Source organism: Macaca fascicularis, chromosome 6, assembly GCF_037993035.2.
Source record: "Macaca fascicularis isolate 582-1 chromosome 6, T2T-MFA8v1.1".
In the NCBI taxonomy this organism is placed as follows: Eukaryota; Metazoa; Chordata; class Mammalia; order Primates; family Cercopithecidae; genus Macaca; species Macaca fascicularis.
In genome coordinates this window covers 115,413,010-115,432,951 of record NC_088380.1, presented here as the reverse complement: position 1 = coordinate 115,432,951, position 19,942 = coordinate 115,413,010, and the positions used below count along the sequence as shown (strand labels likewise).

Sequence of the window (19,942 nt, the reverse complement as noted above, 5' to 3'; positions counted from 1 at the left end):
GAAAGAAATTAGTCAGATTCTAAGTGCTTGTCCCATCCTCAGCCTCTCTGAGAAAAACTGTCACACTATGGGACATCAGTACATCCTGCCTGAGAATGAAGTCAATACAATAGAAGGTAGAGCTGAGAAATGAAAACAAATTCTTGACGACATGGTTTGAACTTCTGTGTATATCCAATTACGTGACTGGGTAAACTCTTTTATGTTTTAACTAATCTAACTTGGGTAACTATTGTATAGAACTAATATAGTAGGTTTTCCTGGAATATCAATTACTAATTAAAGATTTTCAATAAGCAACTTCAAATGTCACAATGATCACTAACAAAACAATATACTAACTTACATTTTTAGGTTTTAGACACATTTAATTTTAATAGGAAAAGAAATCTTTTGATATTGATATATATTAATGTAGATTAAACCTTCTTTATAAACTATATATGTTGTGACAATTATTCTCACTTATTCCCATTAATTTAACAGTTTCAGCACATAACAAACAAAACAACTGCTCAAAAGTATAGGAAAACCCTAGTTTAAATGGCCGTTAATAGACGTCATAGTACAAAAGGTTCTGTAGTCCCATAGATTTTAGAAATGCACAGTTAAACAAATTTAAACAGATTCATTAATGCAATATGTCTCAGAGCCTTAATAAAGAATTACTACTTGCATTTGGGAGAGAAAATATTCCGCAACATACACCTCAGAAGGTGCTGTCACAAAGCTTTCAATCTGTAGGGGTGGGAGGGGAAACATTTGTATCCTCTCTACATCAGTCATGGCTTTTCCTTGGACACTACCATCACATGGAAGAGCTCTAAATTTAAGCTCCCCTCTTTTTGGCCACAATCTCCTATCCCATCAGTTTGCTTTCAACCAGTCACACTGTAACCATTTTTCAATCTCACTGGAACTCTTAAGTCTTGTAGTCTCCTACTTTCTCCCAATCAATCATCTTCTCTTCTCTTCTCTCTTTATTTAACTTAGATGCCAGGCTACATCATTTTCAATGATACTCTTGCCAATGTTCTAAATTCCCTTGCTATCCTGTCTCTTAGGTGCTCCCTTGTGGCAAAATCTAACCCTGGATGGATCCAACTATCTGCTCTCTCTGAGTTCGCACCCAAGCAACTAAACACTGTTACAGAGTATCACATGATTACTAACTTCAAATGGGCCCTAAATATCTGGCCAACTCATTTCTTATTTTCCACTGTCATTGTCAATCATTTCAAACTTTTCTTACTTTTCTATGTCTAAAACCACCTTTTTCCATACCTTCTAGCTTCTATAGAATTAACAAAGGTAGGAACCTCTTCATCTTGCCTTTTCAAAGCTATAAACTTCTCTACCTTTTATAATCTCCTTCCCTTTTTTGAAACATGGGGCAGATAACTCCCATGTAAGGATTACCACTCTACTTCACTTTGGATCTCATTGCTTACTGATCTCCCCAGAACCTTACACCTTACAAGAACCTAACGGATCTCTGAGGTACCGTCAATCATCCCTTCTCAAATGGTTCTTCCCCACCAGTCCATCAGTTTTTACATATATATATATGTCATAGAAAAAAAAAAGGAGGGAAAAGAGAAGGAAATAAAGGAAGGAGAGAGCAGAAGAAAGGGAAGGAGGAACCTCTCCCTTCACCACATATTCTGTTGCAGCTACTGCTTGCTCTTTATAAAAAAAATTCCTAAAAGAGTTATATATGCTCACTGTCTCAATTTTCCCTACTCCCACTCATTCCTCAATCTGCTCTTATTTGGCTATCACCCCGTAACTACACCAAAGCAGATGGTCTTAGGAAACCAACAGACTCCATTTCACCAATCTAACAGACACATTTCCCACTTCTCTTACTTGATGTCTCAACACAATTCCGCTCTATTGACCATGTATGCCTACATGAAACGTTTATTCCCCTACCACACTCTCCTCCAACCTCTCAGACTACACATTCTCAGTTTCCTCAGCAGGCTCACCCTCCTCTTTCAGGTCATTAAATGGTAATATGATTCTAGGCTCTACTGGTTCCAGGTTTCTTCTTCACTTGCTCTGTACTTTCTCCCTAGGGGATCTCTTTTATTTCTCAACTTCAATTACCACCTGAACCAAGTCTACTCACAAAATCTGCAATTTAAACTGTTTTAATTGAGCTCCAAACTTGTATGTTGGAACATTCATGTGACTTCTATTTAGATATAAAAGTCAACATATTACTGAACTCATAATTCCCAATGCTGGCCTTTTATCGGTTTCCCATTTCAATGAATGGTACTAATACCTCTGTCATACAAGCCAGATATCTGGAGGCCCAAGCACACACTCACAATATAATCTAAACTACAAGAGGGCAGGGGGATTTATTGGTTTTTTTTAACTCAAATTATTAAAATATTAAAATAAATGCTATATATTAATGATGAAGTTAAGCAAGACAGGAGCTATTAGACACCATTTAAATAGCAAATAAAAGGGAATATATTTACTTGAACTATTGTTTTGTGCTAAGAAATCTCAAATGACACATAAGAGAAAAATGAAATTAAAGTACTCAAATTTAACCCAAGTCATTCCAATTATAGGTAATCTTTTTAACTCAGACTGATTTCAAGAATCTGCAGTTATCCCTATTTAAATAGTAGGAAATTCTCAAAAACAACAGGAGAATACTATCTTGGGAGTTAAAAGATATTTTCCTTTGCATTTTTCAAAAAGATTGATTTTTCTAATTATTTTAATTTGAAAACCAGTTTATTGTACTTATAAATAGCTAAAAGTGTTAATACAGAGAATATTTAACTTCTTAATAAGTTCAAGAAAGGCATAGTACATATCTAGAAATAAAAATGTATTACTTAATCCAGACATTACCAATTACCAAATCTTATAAATAACACCTCCAGGGCTTAATTTTTATCAATATGAGTGTAAGTTAGAAATCTTAGCACCAGGTCTCTATTTCTATGTAATAGGCTCTAGTCTGCTTCAGCTAATAAAGTACCCATGAGAACTGTTGTATACTGGGTATTTTCAGAAGTTCATTAACTATTACGTCAACAGGCAATTAAGCATAGGAGAATCGATATGAAATAAACAACATAATAAACCACTGGCCTAAAGCAGCCATTGTGTAACTCCTAACATCAGACTTACAACCATGAAGATCTCTGATTAAGAGTCATCATCAAAACTACAATTATTCATCTAAAAATTAACAATGGGTACTCACCAAATAACTGTATCAAAGGTTTAGCAAAATTATTAAAGATAAAATAATAGCCATTGATATTTAAAATTGTATTTTTTATATTAAGCAGAATTATTTTCCTTGCATATAAAGTTTAAATATTGAGAATTTGAAAATCCTCTCAATCCCTTTGCTCCCAATGAATCCCCAGGTATTTTCCAAATAGTGTGAGCCAGGACTGTGAGCCCCAGAAATACTAAGTGATTTGCTCAACATCATGTGGTCAAGCAGCCGAAATTTAAATTCAGCATTAATACAAATTTTTTGCTATTAATCATTATGCTATTTTGCCTGCCTTGAATAGTTCTTGCAAGACACAGACCTCTTATTTCTCAAGGACTCTTTCCCAAACCACTCAAAAAGTAATGCTGTTTGAAGTCTGCTCAATAAATGTATATTTAATTGCTCCAATAACATAATAAACAGAGGACTTTCTGGTCTCACAATACAGATGTAAACACTTGATTCAGAATCTATGTTCTAGGTCTGGCTTTGACTCTAACTCGGAGTTGGACCATAAACAAAATATCTGTGCTTCTGGCAAAAGAAAAATATTTTATAGTATCTTCCAGTTCCGAAATACTATGACTCACAGAGTAGTACTCAAAAAATTACTTGAATAAAAGGGCAGAAAGAATCAGCTTCTCTCAAGTTAAGGATTTCACCCATAACCAGTTTTAATTTTTGAGAACTTTCTTGATAATTAAACAGAAGAGAGACACAAACTGTAGGTGGGTTAGATGGTGACCACCACCTCCCCCCACCCCGCTCAGAAGATATTTCCACTAAGAACCTGTGAACGTAACCTTACTTGGAAAAGCAAGTTTTACAGATTTAATTAAGTCAAGGGTCTCAACATGAGATCATACAGGATTATCCAGGGGCCCTAAATCCAATGACAAGTTTCCTCATAAGAAAACTTAGAAGAAGAAGAAACACAGAAGGTGATGTGAAGAAGGAGACAGATTACAGTGATGTGTTTATGAACGAAGGAACGATAGGATCTCCAGCAGCCACAAGAAGCTAGGATAGAGGCATGGAACAATTCTCATTCAGAGACTCCTGAAGGCATCAACTCTGGCAAAACCTTGATTTTGGACTTCTGGCCTCCAGAACTGTGAAAGAAGATATTTCTGTTGTTTTCAGCCACCGAATTTGTGGTAATTTTTTTATGGAGGTCCTAGACAACAGCACATAGCTGACAAAGAATCACTGCATATTTACCTTATAATCAGCAGCTATCTTAAATGTCCAAGAAAAGAAAAATCACCCCTATATGTAATATATTAATCAGGAAAATGGGTTAAGAATTGCATGATTCACATAGATTCCATGCAATAAAAATGTGCATATATGCTTTTTTCTTTTTTTCCAATCCTGTTCCTTCTGTAGATATATGCTTTTGTTAATCTTTCATTGCCCATCCAGTTTTCAGAACATTATTATCTCTAACTAAAGTGACACCTTGCCCCAAAATCCACTGTCAGAAATGTAGCTGTAGTCCCAAAGATGTTTTTTCCCAGCAAGAGCCCTGATAATTCCAGGAAACTGTACAGCAACATTTACAGCTCAGCAGTAGCAAGGTCACTGGATGATCTCCCTCTGGCTATTCACCCACCCACAGTGCAGTAGCTGGAAAACTAGCTAACTTTTTATTTGCTTTGCTAGCGTCTATTTTCACAGTAATTAGCACATGTGGTTTGAAGTTTCTTCTCATATTTTGGAGTCCAATATAGTTGCTGATAAGACATCAGCAAAGAAAGGACTTTAAAAAGCAACCAACTCCCAAGACAAAAATAAGTTGGTCAATATACGTTTATGTAAACAGGGCATTACTAAAAAGATTAACATTAAAAATAAGTGTGAAAATTACTGGGCCAAAATTTTTATTCTATCACATTTTTTACAAAGCTGTCATATAATGAAACGGTCTTAAATAGAATCAGTGGTAGAAGGAACCTTCTGTGTTAAAGATTTTCTATTTCAGCTTTTTCACTTCATAATACATGAGAAAATGAAGGTCAGAGGGGGTGAAGTGACTTGCACTAAGGTACAGAGAAGGTAACAAAGTAACTCTTTGCTTACTCTCTTGGTACTAAGCCAGGTTGCCTAGATTACATACAGAAAGCCAAGAAAACGCTGGGCATCAGTCATTCACTCAAAATCAAGAAAAGTATGCCCTCTCTCACCACTCCTATTCAACACAGTACTGAACAATAATTACAATCAAATTGATAATATTATATATAAAACTATGGTTAATTTATACCTAAGAATTATGCGCTATTTTTTTTTTCCCCGAGATGGAGTTTCAGTCTTGTCTCCTAGGGTGGAGTACAACGGCGCATTCTTGGCTAACTGCAACCTCGGCCTCCCAGGTTCAAGCGTTTCTCCTGCTTCAGCCTCCCAAGTAGCTGGGATTACAGGTCCCCACCACCACACCCAGCTGATTTTTCTATTTTTAGTAGAGATGGGGTTTCACCATGTTGGCCAGGCTGGTCTCGAATTCCTGACTTCAGACATGCACTATTTTTAATACCACATCTCAAGAAAAGAGCCATTTTTGGCCTGGGATGGTAAGAGAATTTAGACATGAATGAAAACTATGAAATATTAATGACATAAAATGATCAGAAACTTAAAGATAAAACAATAAGAGGAGAGGCCCTTGAATATAAACACAGGAAACTTTGGATCCACATTTCAGAAATGCTTCGTTCAGTGACACAAATTTATTAAATTTCAGTGTAGCTCAGTGAGACACCAAATGATTTTTTTATTGTAAAACACATGGAAAAAACAGAGTAATATCACTATTGCTGAAGTTTTAAGGGCTACATGAAAGAAAACAATCACAATATACCATTTGAAGTCTCTGTTGAAAAGAGAATACTAACCTGCTTAGAAAAGGTCTCAAACACTGACAGTAGCACTAACTATGAGCCAAGCACCATTGCCCATTTTAATCTTCTATGAACACTATATAGCAGGTCCTGTTATTATTCTCATTTTAAAGATTAGAAAGCCAAAGCCTAGAGTGGTTAAATAACTTTTCCAAAGATAATAATAAAAAGTTCTTATGCAGAATAAGAATTCTTATAATCAAAACTACAATGTAATTTAACCCAAGTCATATTTTTCCTTCCCTACACTGATAGAGGAGCAACAAAATTATTCATAGAACTAATGGGTTGGGCCAGGCCCATTGGCTCACGCCTGTAATCCCAACACTTTGGGAGGACAAGGCAGGTGGATCACTTGAGGTTAGGAGTTCAAGACCAGCCTGGGCAACATGGTGAAACCCTGTCTCTACTAAAAATACAAAAATGAGTAGAGTGTACTGTTGCTCACCTGTACTCCCAGCTACTCAGAAAGCTAAGGCAGGAGAATCGCTTGAACTCACGAGGCAGAGGTTGCAATGAACCTAGATGGCACAACCAGCCTGGGAGATAGAGCGAGACCCTGTCACAAAAAGGAAGGGAAGGAGAGGAAAAAAGGAGAGGAGAGGAGGAGGAGAAGGGGAGGGGAGGGGAAGGGAGGGGAGGGGAGGAGAAAGAACAGGAAGGGGAGGGGAGGGGAGAAAAAGGGGAAGGGAGGGGAGGGGAGGAGAGGGGGAGGGGAGGAGAAGGGAGAGGAGGAAAAGGGGAGGGAAAGGGAGGGGAGGGGAGGGAAAGGAGAGGTGAGGGGAGGGAAGAGAAGGAGAAGGGGAAGGAAAGGTAGGGGAGGGGAGGGAAAGGGGAGGGGAGGGGAGGGAATGTGAGGGAAGGAGAAGGGACAGGGAGAGGAGAAAAAGGGGAGGGGAGGAGAGGGGGAGAGGAGGGGAAGGAAGGGAGGAGAAGGGGCAGAGAGGGGAGGGGAAGGGGGAAAAAAGGGAGGGGAGGAGAGGGGAGAGGAAGAAAAGCGGAGTAAAAGGCGCAAAAATGGGGAGGGAAGGAGAGGGGAAGGGGAGGAGAGGGGAGAAGGGAAGGGGACGGGAGGTGAAAGGAAGGAAGGGGAGGGGAAGAAAAGGGGGGGAAAGGGGAGGGGAGGGGAAGAAAAAAGGAGGGGAGGGGGAGGAGAAGGGGAGGGGAGGGAAAAGGAGGAGAAAGAATTAATGGGTAGGGCCAGGCATGGAGGCTTATGCCTGTAATCCTTTTACTTCAGGAGGCCTGGGCAGGAAGACTGCTTGAAGCCAGGAGTTTGAGACAGCCTGGGCAACAAAATAAGACTGCATCCACAAAACATTTTTTTTTTCAGTTAAAAAATGTTAAAAAAAAAAAAAAAAAAAGAAAAGGGTACCAATGTGTTAATATCTGCAACTGCTTCACTGCTTAAGAATTATACATAGATTCAAAAAAAATCCATAAATTATCTTGAGGGTGTAAAGGTACAAAAAACAAACAGCTAATTATTAGATATCTTAAAACTTCAGAAATTCACAATTTTTAAAACAATAACTTACCTTGGAACTAAAAGGCACTAATGAAATGCCTCATTGAGCCATACCTTTAAAAAGATTATCTTCAAAAATGGATAAATTCGTGGACACATACACTCTCCCAAGACTAAACCAGGAAGAAGTGGAATCCCTGAATAGAACAATAGGAGGCTCTGAAATTGAGGCAATAATTAATAGCCTGCCAACAAAAAAAAGTCCAGGACCAGACGGATTCACAGCCAAATTCTATCAAAGGTACAAGGAGGAGCTGGTACCATTCCTTCTGAAACTATTCAAATCAATAGAAAAAGAAGGAATCCTCCCTAACTCATTTTATGGGGTCAACATCATCCTGATACCAAAGCCTGGCAGAGACACAACAAAAAAAGAGAATTTTAGACCAATATCCCTGATGAATATCGATGCAAAAATCCTCAATAAAATACTGGCAAACCAAATCCAGCAGCACATCAAAAAGCTTATCCACCATGATCAAGTGGGCTTCATCCCTGGGATGCAAGGCTGGTTCAACATATGCAAATCAATAAACGTAATCCAGCATATAAACAGAACCAAAGACAAAAACCATATGATTATCTCGATAAAGAAAAGGCCTTTGACAAAATTCAACAGCCCTTCATGCTAAAAACTCTCAATAAATTCAGTATTGATGGAACATATCTCAAAATAATAAGAGCTATTTATAACAAACCCACAGCCAATATCATACTGAATGGGCAAATACTGCAAGCGTTCCCTTTGAAAACTGGCACAAGACAGGGATGCCCTCTCTCACCACTCCTATTCAACATAGTGTTGGAAGTTCTGGCTAGGGCAATCAGGCAAGAGAAAGAAATCAAGGGTATTCAATTAGGAAAAGAAGAAGTCAAATTGTCCCTGTTTGCAGATGACATGATTGTATATTTAGAAAACCCCATCGTCTCAGCCCAAAATCTCCTTCAGCTGATAAACAACTTCAGCAAAGTCTCAGGATACAAAATCAATGTGCAAAAATCACAAGCATTCTTATACACCAATAACAGACAAACAGAGAGCCAAATCATGAATGAACTCCCATTCACAATTGCTTCAAAGAGAATAAAATACCTAGGAATCCAACTTACAAGGGATGTGAACAACTTCTTCAATGAGAACTACAAACCACTGCTCAATGAAATAAAAGAGGACACAAAGAAATGGAAGAACATTCCTTGCTCATGGATAGGAAGATTCAGTATCGTGAAAATGGTCATACTGCCCAAGGTAATTTATAGATTCAGTGCCATCCCCATTAAGCTACCAATGACTTTCTTCACAGAATTGGAAAAAACTACTTTAAAGTTCATATGGAACCAAAAAACAGCCCGCATTGCCAAGACAATCCTAAGCCAAAAGAACAAAGCTGGAGGCATCATGCTACCTGACTTCAAACTATACTACAAGGCTACAGTAACCAAAACAGCATGGTACTGGTACCAGAACAGAGATATAGACCAATGGAACAGAACAGAGCCCTCAGAAATAATACCACACATCTACAACCATCTGATCCTTGACAAACCTGACAAAAACAAGAAATGGGGTAAAGGATTCCCTATTTAATAAATGGTACTGGGAAAACTGGCTAGCCATATGTAGAAAGCTGAAACTGGATCCCTTCCTTACACTTTATACAAAAATTAATTCAAGATAGATTAGAGACTTAAATATTAGACCTAAAACCATAAAAATCCTAGAAGAAAACCTAGGCAATACCATTCAGGACACAGGCATGGGAAAGGACTTCATGTCTAAAACAACAAAAGCAATGACAACAAAAGCCAAAATTGACAAATTAGATCTAATTAAACTAAAGAGCTTCTGCACAGCAAAAGAAACTACCATCAGAGTGAACAGGCAACCTACAGAATGGGAGAAAATTTTTGCAATCTACTCATCTGACAAAGGGCTAATATCCAGAACCTACAAAGAACTCAAACAAATTTACAAGAAAAAAACAAACAACCCCATCAAAAAGTAGGCAAAGGATATGAACAGACACTTTTCAAAAGAAGACATTTATGCAGGCAACAGACACATGAAAAAATGCTCATTATCACTGGCCATCAGAGAAATGCAAATCAAAACCACAATAAGATACCATCTCACACCAGTTAGAATGGCAATCATTAAAAAGTCAGGAAACAACAGGTGCTGGAGAGGATGTGGAGAAATAAGAACACTTTTACACTGTTGGTGGGACTGTAAACTAGTTCAACCATTGTGGAAGACAGTGTGGCGATTCCTCAAGGATATAGAACTAGAAATACCATTTGACCCAGCCATCCCATTACTGGGTATATATTCAAAGGATTTAAATCATGCTGCTATAAAGACACATGCACACGTATGTTTATCGCGGCACTATTCACAATAGCAAAGACTTGGAATCAACCCAAATGTCCAGCAGTGACAGACTGGATTAAGAAAATGTGGCACATATACACCATGGAATAGTATGCAGCCATAAAAAAAGATGAGTTTGTGTCCTTTGTAGGGACATGGATGCACCTGGAAACCATCATTCTCAGCAAACTATTGCAAGAACAGAAAACCAAACACCGCATGTTCTCACTCATAGCTGGGAACTGAACAATGAGAACACTTGAACACAGGACATGGAACATCACATACGGAGCCTACTGTGGGGTGGGGGAGGGGGGAGCGATAGCATTAGGAGATATAACTAATGTAAATGACGAGTTAATGAGTGCAGCAAACCAACATAGCACATGTATACATATGTAACAAATCTGCACGTTGTGCACATGTACCCTAGAACACAAAGTATAATAAAAAAAATAATAAAGCATTTACGGTTGTATCTGTCCATATAATTCTCAAATACCAAATAGATGCAATTTAATGCCAGCCTTTATTGTTGAGTGTTCTAAAAATCATGCCCAAGTTTTCTAGTAACTCTTGATTAAAATGAAAATTATTTTAATAAAGTATAAGGTTTTCAATCTTAGGAAAAAAAGATTATCTTGAAAAACCAAATTATGTATTTCTGTCTTTTTAAACAGTTCAAAATGTACATGGTTTAACTTTCTCCTGATGACTCAAGGCTACGAGATTGCTTTGTAATTACTTCTATCTGTATTTTATAACTTTTCCCCCCGATATTTTAAAGTATTTTTGACTTGGAGACAAGGTCATATTTCTGGAACATTTTTTAATCAACTGGCCCTCTTATTCTGTTACTATTTCCCTCATTCATAGAAAACCTATCACTAGAGAGTTATGCATTTCTTTTTTTTTTTTTTTTTTTTTTGAGACGGAGTCTCGCTCTGTAGCCCAGGCTATTCATTTCTTGACAGCCAGACATTTTTAGTGACTTCCTTTAGGAAAAAAAAAAAAAAGAAAAAATAAGTCACCTCCTTCTTTGTAAGCCCAATTCCTTAAAATGATCATGTACCTTATTTCTGTTAACTTAAATGCAAAGGAAAAGCCAACCTTGCTTTGGGTGAAATAATGCAACAGATAAACCACATAACCAAGGATTTCTGTGATTCTAGTAAATAGTATCTTAGATGATGTCTAGATTCCAGCTAGCAACATCTGGTGAGATAGGAATTGACTTACAAGATGTAGCTACATGTAATAAAGTATTTATACTTTGTTCTGTCACCACTTACAATGGATTAGCAATAACACATTCTGGAACAGAGTAATCTATTTTGGTGTGCTTCTTTAATTAAAAAAAAATTATTGGCAAAGAGAGACTTTAAGGCAGCCAATGCTTTTTCACTACCACAAACAAAACAAACAGTCTGTTTCTACTAATTACTGCAGGATATACACCTTTATGACATTAGGAATATAGAAATATCTTACCTGCTGTGATTGAATAAAAAGGCTAAAAACCACTTCATACTTTTCCTCTTTCCCAGTCCCCTCACAATAAGTTACAGTCTATATCTGGGGGTAAATTTTTATCATATATTCACAGTGTTCTCATATCCCTAGAGATACATTTATTCATCAAAATAAAGTTTATACAAGACATTTTTAAATCCATAGAAAAGTATCATAAAAAGCAAACTATAAAGACTCTAAGGATTATTTGGCTAAAATATTAGACACATATTAAAGCATTCACCTATCATTACCCTTTTGATTTATTTTCTAACTTTGACCATACTTTCTACTGCTCCTCATTCTCTCTCACCCTCTTCTTTAAGAAAAGAGCAAAAACAGTTTATACGTATATAAACTTCATATATATGTATATGTACATAAACAGTTTATATACATATATATGTATGCATGTATATGCTTTCAAGGGAGATGCTATATAAAAATTATACCGTTCACAGCTAGAATAAACCTTTTGCTAGAAATTAATTAGAAACTGAGCATCCAAAGCAGTACCTAAAGCTAAACAATCAGAAAGGGCAATGTGAAATACAATTACCTTATTTTCTCAATATGTTTAACAGCCATTAAAATCAATTCCTTACAATATTTATTTTATTCTTATTAAAAAGTTGAGCCCTATAATACATTTCAAGAACTCATGAATTTATTTTCATAAATACTATTATCACATCACCAAACACTGAAATATACACATAGCTTTAAAATATTTTGTGACATGATTGCCAATCGGCAGCAGTAAAAGCTTTCTAAGAATTCAATCAGAAAGTATGGAGCTGGCAGAAGGGAAAGTACCAGGACTTCAAAACATAGATATTTACAAAAGCAAGGTGTGATGGCCAGATTTTAAAACCCACTAGAACATCTAATTGATGCACTAGAATTCTACCTTCATAAACTCAGTGCCACAAGAAGCTCCTGCATTTGGGAGCAAGCACCTTCTAAAACAGGAACAAACAAACTACAGTGATGAAACTAGCAGTACTGTGCTAAGTAATATTATCTATTTTTGCCAACATTTTACTTACTTTTTCAGTTAGGGTTGCTTTCAACTACTGTGGCAGGAATATGTCTAAAATTAACCTAGATAAATAAGGTTTTATGTGTCTCATTAAATGAAATTTGTAAATGAAGTAAGCAGTTCAGAATTGGTGCCAGTTACTCAACAGAAACAAGAAGAACCCAAGAGCCTTCTTCTGTCTTTCTTACAAAAAGTCTCTTGACCTAAATTTGCTTATCAGTTATCATCCTTCAGTCAACACTATTTTTAGATCAATAAATGCAGAAACTAAATTTGAGGTGGGTCTTTCATATGACTGCTAAAGTCATCCCAAAATGGCCAAAAGTAGAAAAAGAGACTAAAAAAGAGAGTACATGTATTGATGAATAAGGAGGAATGAAGAGAAGTTCCAAAGATTTCAACAATGAGCAGGGATACAATGCAGTACAACCAAACTCCACAAGCCTTGAAAACACAAAGACTTTCACACGAAGGTAAAGGAATAATAAAGCCCACATTAATAGCCACTTCTCAATGCTGAATTACATGGGATACGGGAGAATGAGCAGTCTTCTGTTGAACAGGAAGTTTGCTTATCAGAATGAGCTTTCAAAGGCCAAATTTAAAAATTCTTAGAAGATGGAAAATTGTATTATAATAGGTGAGGGAAGTGAAATCCCAATAAAGAATCGATCTACCATACATAATACAGTATCAATATGACACACTACTTGGAGGGAACAGATGACCCAGAAAAGCAGCTTGAGGGGCTATGGCTTACCCGAAAACTAGGTCTAGACTAGTCTCATCTCTAGAGGAATGTCAGTTTCTGATAAAAGGACAACTTCTGCCTAAAACATACTCTTGTGAGTCAGCATGTACCTGATGGTGGTAAGAATTCACAGAAAGAAAGAAAGAAAGGAAAGAAAGGAAAGAAAGGAAAGAAAGGAAAGAAAGGAAAGAAAGGAAAGAAAGGAAAGAAAGGAAAGAAAGGAAAGAAAGAAAGAAAGAAAGAAAGAACCAGAAAATAAAAACAAAAGATGTCAAGAATATCTGTATAAAACACAGAGGCTAAATAGTGACTCCATAAGAATACAAAGGCTTCCTATGATCAATTCAGGTATGTGTAACTGAATATGTATGTCTCCAAGTGAGTGTAGTAATATGTATGTCTCCAAGTGAGTACAATAACATCTGACTGAGCAGACTGACAATGAGAAGTACTTAAAAGTATATTTTTAGGTTTATCAAGAGGTGTCTTTATACTTACATCAGTATTAGTTAATAACCAAAGACAAATCATCAAGGCAATGGGTAGAAGTTCATAATTATGAGAGTTCAATTAAGTATTTATTTGTTGAATTGTTTTAAAATTTCAAGAGTCAGTGTGCATCCTTATATGTAATGTCTTCCCAAGGATGGTGGCTGGTAGCCATCAAAGCAAAAATTCTTATTCTATTTACTCTAAACAGAATTGACATAAGTGAGAAAAATAATAAAGTTGTAATCTTTTCTACTTTACTTTGAAGATATGTAGTAGAAATAATATAAAAGAAAAAAGTTAATAAAATTTAAGAGCATTAAGAACTATTTCAAAAATAAGAAAAAGCACCAAATTGTTTTGAAAAGACAATGACGGTATGTATAAAAAATGCATAGAAAAATATTAAAGAAGGATAATAAAAGAATGTATATCAGAGATTGAAGATTCTAATATAAAAGAAAAAAGTTAATAAAATTTAAGAATTAAGAACAATTTCAAAAATAAGAAATAAAAAGCACAAAATGGTTTTGAAAAGATGACAGTGTGTATAAAAAAACAGAAAAATATTAAAGAAGAAGCATAAAAGAATATATATCAGAGATTGAAGAGTAACAAGAAAGCAAGACTTTTCTTAAAAAAATTTAAGTTATGCAAGTCACTAGCTAGCCATGTGAGTCATTAATTATCTCAGGCTTCAGAGACATTATTATATATAAAATGATAATTTGGAGAAGACAATCCCAATGGATTCAACATCCTCTAATATTTTTATAAATTTATAAACCAGATAACGCAAAACTTATGCACACGAGTAATGGTCATTATATTTACAAACAGTACTTATCCAATAATATAGGACACATATTTGGAACACCATAAGCCAAATACTGGATGTAGTAATATTAAAGCGAGAATCGTGTATGCATTTCAACTATCTTCAAAATAAAGAAAATATATAAACTTCTTCGGCATTTACAATTCTTATTTGAAGGCCAGAATTAGGTTTTCCTAATATAGTGAATCTGGAAAAAGAAAGCCTAAAAAAGAGAGGCATTAAATAAGGGACTCAAGAGAATGCAGGCAATTAAGTTTAAATTGTCAAATGACATACAAATATAATTATTTACCAACACAACAGATTGAAAATAGGGCTATATTCCTATTAGTAACAGAAATTATATTTTATACATTAAGAGTAAGGAATTAGTGTATTCCAAGTTACTAAATTAAACCATAAACACTGATTATAAAATTAGCATTGAATTATACAGTTACATATCATAATGAAAAGCTTTACCAGTTATTGTCACCAACTATTAAATACCTATGTTCAAGAAAAACATTATTATTTTCCTTTGGTGACAGACATTGAAAATAACAAGGCTAAATTGAGCTCACCAGCCAGAATAGAAACTGAAATTTGAAAAATAGAAATCTTAATACTATCTTTGTTGAATATTCAGTTTAAAATCTGAGCCATGTTTCTCCTCAAATAGTCGATAAAACTGCACTGTCTTTTACCTTCCATGTATTGAAATACTGGAAAGGACATATTTTTCTCAAAACTGAGAGGTGAATTAAGGAAACAAATGAAATAAAATACAAATGGAAAAGAAGCCACTTTCATTTTTTTCAATGACTTTGGTTTAGCATCTGAGTGACAGCATTGTTCAAAAGAATTTTGTTTACCCCCAGATACAGAAGTCAAGAGAAATTATCCTCCCCATTTGAAGCAGCCGCATAAAATAGATGACCTGCTGGACTCTTAGATAATGTCTAGGCCCTGGGTAAAGTAGGCCTGAAACAGAACTTCCCCTTACCTGATCTCTGTGGACTTCTGATGTGGAAGGCTCAGAGCTGAACATTAAAACACATGTTTTACAGGATTGGGAGCCGACACCAGGCTCCAGCTGACCCTTACAATGAGGACATTTCATTTTCTGCTCCATCTCAAAATTTAGCTAACAGATAGTGACAGTGGGCCCAAGGAAGTCAATTTACCAACAAACCTTCCTGTCTGAGGCAAAAGCAAGATAGAAGAGAGGTGCAAATCTGGATCTCCTATTTCATACTATCTCCCCCTGTTGGCACGGAAGTATACTAGTCAGTTCTGGATTAAAGGTACAGATACAGCCAACAAATGTTGCGTTTTCAAGCAACAAAGAGAAAATCCTTGTACATTAAGTGAATATACACTATCTAAGAAATAAATCTCTGTTCTACTTGATTTTTATTATTATTATTATTTTTTTTTTTTGAGACAGAGTTTCACTCTTGTCGCCCAGGCTGGAGTGCAATGGCACCATCTCGGCTCTCTGCAACCTTTGCCTCCCAGGTTCAAGTGATTCTCCTGCCTCAGTCTCCTGAGTAGCTGGAATTACAGACACTCGCCACCACGCCTGGCTAATTTTTTTTTTTTTTTTTTTGTATTTTTAGTATAGATGGGGTTTTACCATGTTAGCCAGGCTAGTCTCGAACTCCTGACCTCAGGTGATCCGCCCACCTCAGCCTCCCAAAGTGCTGGGATTACAGGCGTGAGCCACTGCACCTGGCCTTTGATTTTTTTAATTAAATAAATAAAAATACCTGATTTTATTCCTAAGAAACATATAGAAGTCTTCTTATTTTAGGTTTTTAATCTCAAGGTCTCTGAGAATAGACCAAACTTTCAAGCAGTTCTTGAAACAAAACCTTGCAGATAGCTGTGCTACAAAGCTTTTCTTAATCCAACGTGTTTTAATTTTTTTATTTTTTATTGAGGTATAACTCTCTAATATTTTATAATTCTTCTGTTCAAAGGTAAAGAATATAAAGTATGTGCAAATGATCTCTAAGGTCCAAACAGAAATAAAAATTTTAAATTTCCTTGCCACAAGAATGTACTACACTTAACACACAATGAAGTGGCACGGCTAGAGAGGAAGTAGAGTGGGATACTCAAAACCATAAATGTTTAATCGGAAAGTAAGGCTCCACTTTTGATAACCTATTCTATAATAATTTGTTAATTGTTTTATAAATCTCTGCTTTATTCATTCATTTTTTAAAACAAATATACAACTACTAGATGTTGTACTATACAACTACTAGATGCCAGGTATATTCAGGTATTGTACAGAACATTCTTTCTAATGGACCAAAGTTCAAGAAACTTTATGAAAACAAGTAAGAAAAACAGAAAAGAGAAAGAGAGTCAAAAGTCTTACCCAGTAAAACTTTCCCGGGTCACAATTCTAACATAAACATCTCCTTCTTTAAACTCTGGCTCCCTTTATAATTAGATGCAATAAAAAAAAAATTTTTTTTTAATTTTCTTGCCTCTTAGGATAATTTCCTCTAGTTTTCTTGGGGGGTATTCACTTTTTATATTTTATTGTCTGCAACAATCATTCTTTATACCACGCCCATCAAAATAAATCTCATTTTGTATACTGAGAATAATTTTATAAAATTTTACATTTAATAAACAATAATAGACAATATAGAGTAAAGAATTTTTAGGAGCAGGCATTGTTCTCGGCATTTTAGATGGATTATCTCATTTAATTCCCCACATTAACCCTATGAAATAGTTTCTATTACAAGCCCTAGTTTACAGATGAGAAAATTGAGGTAAGGAAAGTTTAACTTGCCCAAACTTACATAGCCAAAAAATGACCGATGCCACATATTCAAATCCAAGCAACTTTGTTCCAGAAACTATGCAATTAACTATTATACTATGTTTCTTAGATTAAGTCCCTGCTCTATTTCACCAAAGGTATTCTTTTGCCAAAAAAAGAGTCTCCAAAGATAAATTAACAATTTATTAATTTTGTTTTTCTACTTAAGTGTTGATACATTCAGTAAACAATATTTACAGTTTCTCAATCATTCCCTGCACTCATTTTTCTCTAATTGTAAACATAATTTGAATTTTATACCAGAATAAGTTTATATTTTCATTAAAATAAAATTATATTTTCCTATATTTTATTTCCTGATTGGTTTCACTTATTTATTTTTTAAATATTCATTAAGCATTCATTAGGTGCCAGGCACTTACCCAGGTTCATAAAATCATAAAACATTAAATCTGGAAGCAATTTTCAACATTAAATGAGTTGAAATCAATGCTTACAGTCAAAGAATATAAACTCTTAAGATGCTGCATTTGTTGCCTGGTCTAGCCCAGAGAGAAGCTAATTTTGGTGTTTCTTTGTTCATCATCTGTACTCACTGGTTTTGCTCTTCACAACTAGAAAACTTTAATATCATCTAGATACCTCACTAGGAAGACCCTCCTCTTTCAGATCATTTATAAAGACAATAATCACAACAGATGTTGTATTAATTCCCTAGGGCTGCTGTAACACAGTACGAGAAATCCGATGACTTAAAACAACAGAAATTTATTATCCTACAGTTCTGGAGGCCAGAAGTCTGAAATCAAGGTATTAGCAAGGCCATGCTCCCTCCAAAACTTCTAGGGGATAACCCTTCCTTACCTCCTATAGTTTCTGGTAGCCCCAGGCATTCTTTTGCTTGTGATAGCATAATTCCAGTATCTGCCTCTGTCTTCACATGGCTGTCTTCCCTGTATGTCAGTCTCTCTTCTCTTCTTCTAAGGGCACCAGTCACACTGGATTAGAGCTCACCATATTAACTAGTTTACAACTACAGACCTTATTTCCAAATTAGGTCACGTACACAGGTATCGAGTATTACAACTTAAAGATATCTTTTGGGGGCACATAATTCAAACCATAACAGATGTGATAATCAATTGCTGGGGCACCTTGCTCTTTATACTTTTCTAGTCAAATAGACATCTGTTCCTACTTTTTGGCTTCTGATTTTAAACCTGTTCTTGGGTCATGCTAAAAGCCCATTTCCCATTTCAGCAGTGATTTAACATTTAGTAACCTTTGGTAAAAAACATTGTCAATGTATTTTCTGAAACCTAAGTAGCTTATTTTATATACACTACCTTCACTAAAAAAAGGCTCTAAGAATAATCAGTCAAGTATGATTTCTTCCATTGAAATGTTCCCTATCGCCTAGGAGATTATTTTACATAAATATTTGGTGACTCTATTTGTTGATATGAGTTCTAAGAGCTTGTCCAATATTCAAAAAATATTTACTTAGCCTCCTCTACATAGCAAGCACTGTACAAGGCAGAGGAAATAGTAGTAAACATAATGAAAGTGCCTACCTTTTTAAAGCTACAGTCTGAGGAACAAGCAGGGATTATAGTAGAAGACAGATAATAAAAACATACATACATGCCATAATCAAATGAGTTCATACATACCAAAGTACATATATTAGTATTTAATGCATGGAAATATTTAGAACTAACCTTCCACAGAGTAAATTATTAGAACCAACCTACCACAGAGTAAATTCTTAATAATTGTACTAATAGTTGAAATGGTAAAAATACTAAAGTAAGTGCTTTGCAAGAAAAGGAAAAAGGCAATAAGATAAATAATGATGGCAGGGGTCAGATAGGGTCTATTACAGCTGAAGTAGTCAGAGATCTCCCAAAGAAGTATCATTTGACCTGAAATTATCAAAAGAAGGCAGCTGGTCATATGAAGATCTGGGGAATAAGTATTAAAAGGAGATAAAACATAAAGGCCCAGAAATAAGAAGAAACTTACTGTACCCAAAGGACAATAGGACCTCAATGGCTGGAGTGTGATGGGTGAGGACTGGTAGGAAATAATGAGGGGAAGTAAGCAGGGATGAGATCATCTAATTGAGTTCATGGTGAGGATTAGAATTTTATTCTAGTTATACAGGAATACCAATGGAGGGTCATAAGCAGGAGAAATATAAAATCTCATTTATACATTAAGATAACTCAAGCTATTATACAGAAAATAAAATGTACAAAGTGTAAGGGAACAAACAGGTAAACTGGCTGAGGTAGTTCAGACCTTAACTTATGGTGAATTTACTAGGATGATCACAATGGATATGTTATCAAGAGGTCAGATTTGGGATATATTTTGGAGGTAATATCAAGACAACTTGCTAATAGGATTTGGAAAAAAGTGAACACAAGGGTGATTCCCAAGATTTTGACTTAAGCAA

At 35.5% G+C, this 19,942-nt stretch overlaps 1 protein-coding gene across 15 annotated transcripts in view; it reads right to left on the bottom strand.

Moving 5' to 3' along the window:
* Nucleotides 1-19,942, bottom strand: part of FER (FER tyrosine kinase) — a 439,449-nt gene that overhangs the window by 250,837 nt on the left and 168,670 nt on the right. The window contains exon 1 of one of the 15 annotated variants that reach the window (XM_015451759.3): nt 15,679-15,863. The exons of the other annotated variants lie outside the window; for them this stretch is intronic. Within the exon in view, the coding sequence (XP_015307245.3) occupies nt 15,679-15,807 (129 nt within the window). The 5' untranslated portion in view covers nt 15,808-15,863. Of the gene's footprint in view, nt 1-15,678; nt 15,864-19,942 lie in introns of those variants that run through there. 15 annotated transcript variants of the gene reach the window in all.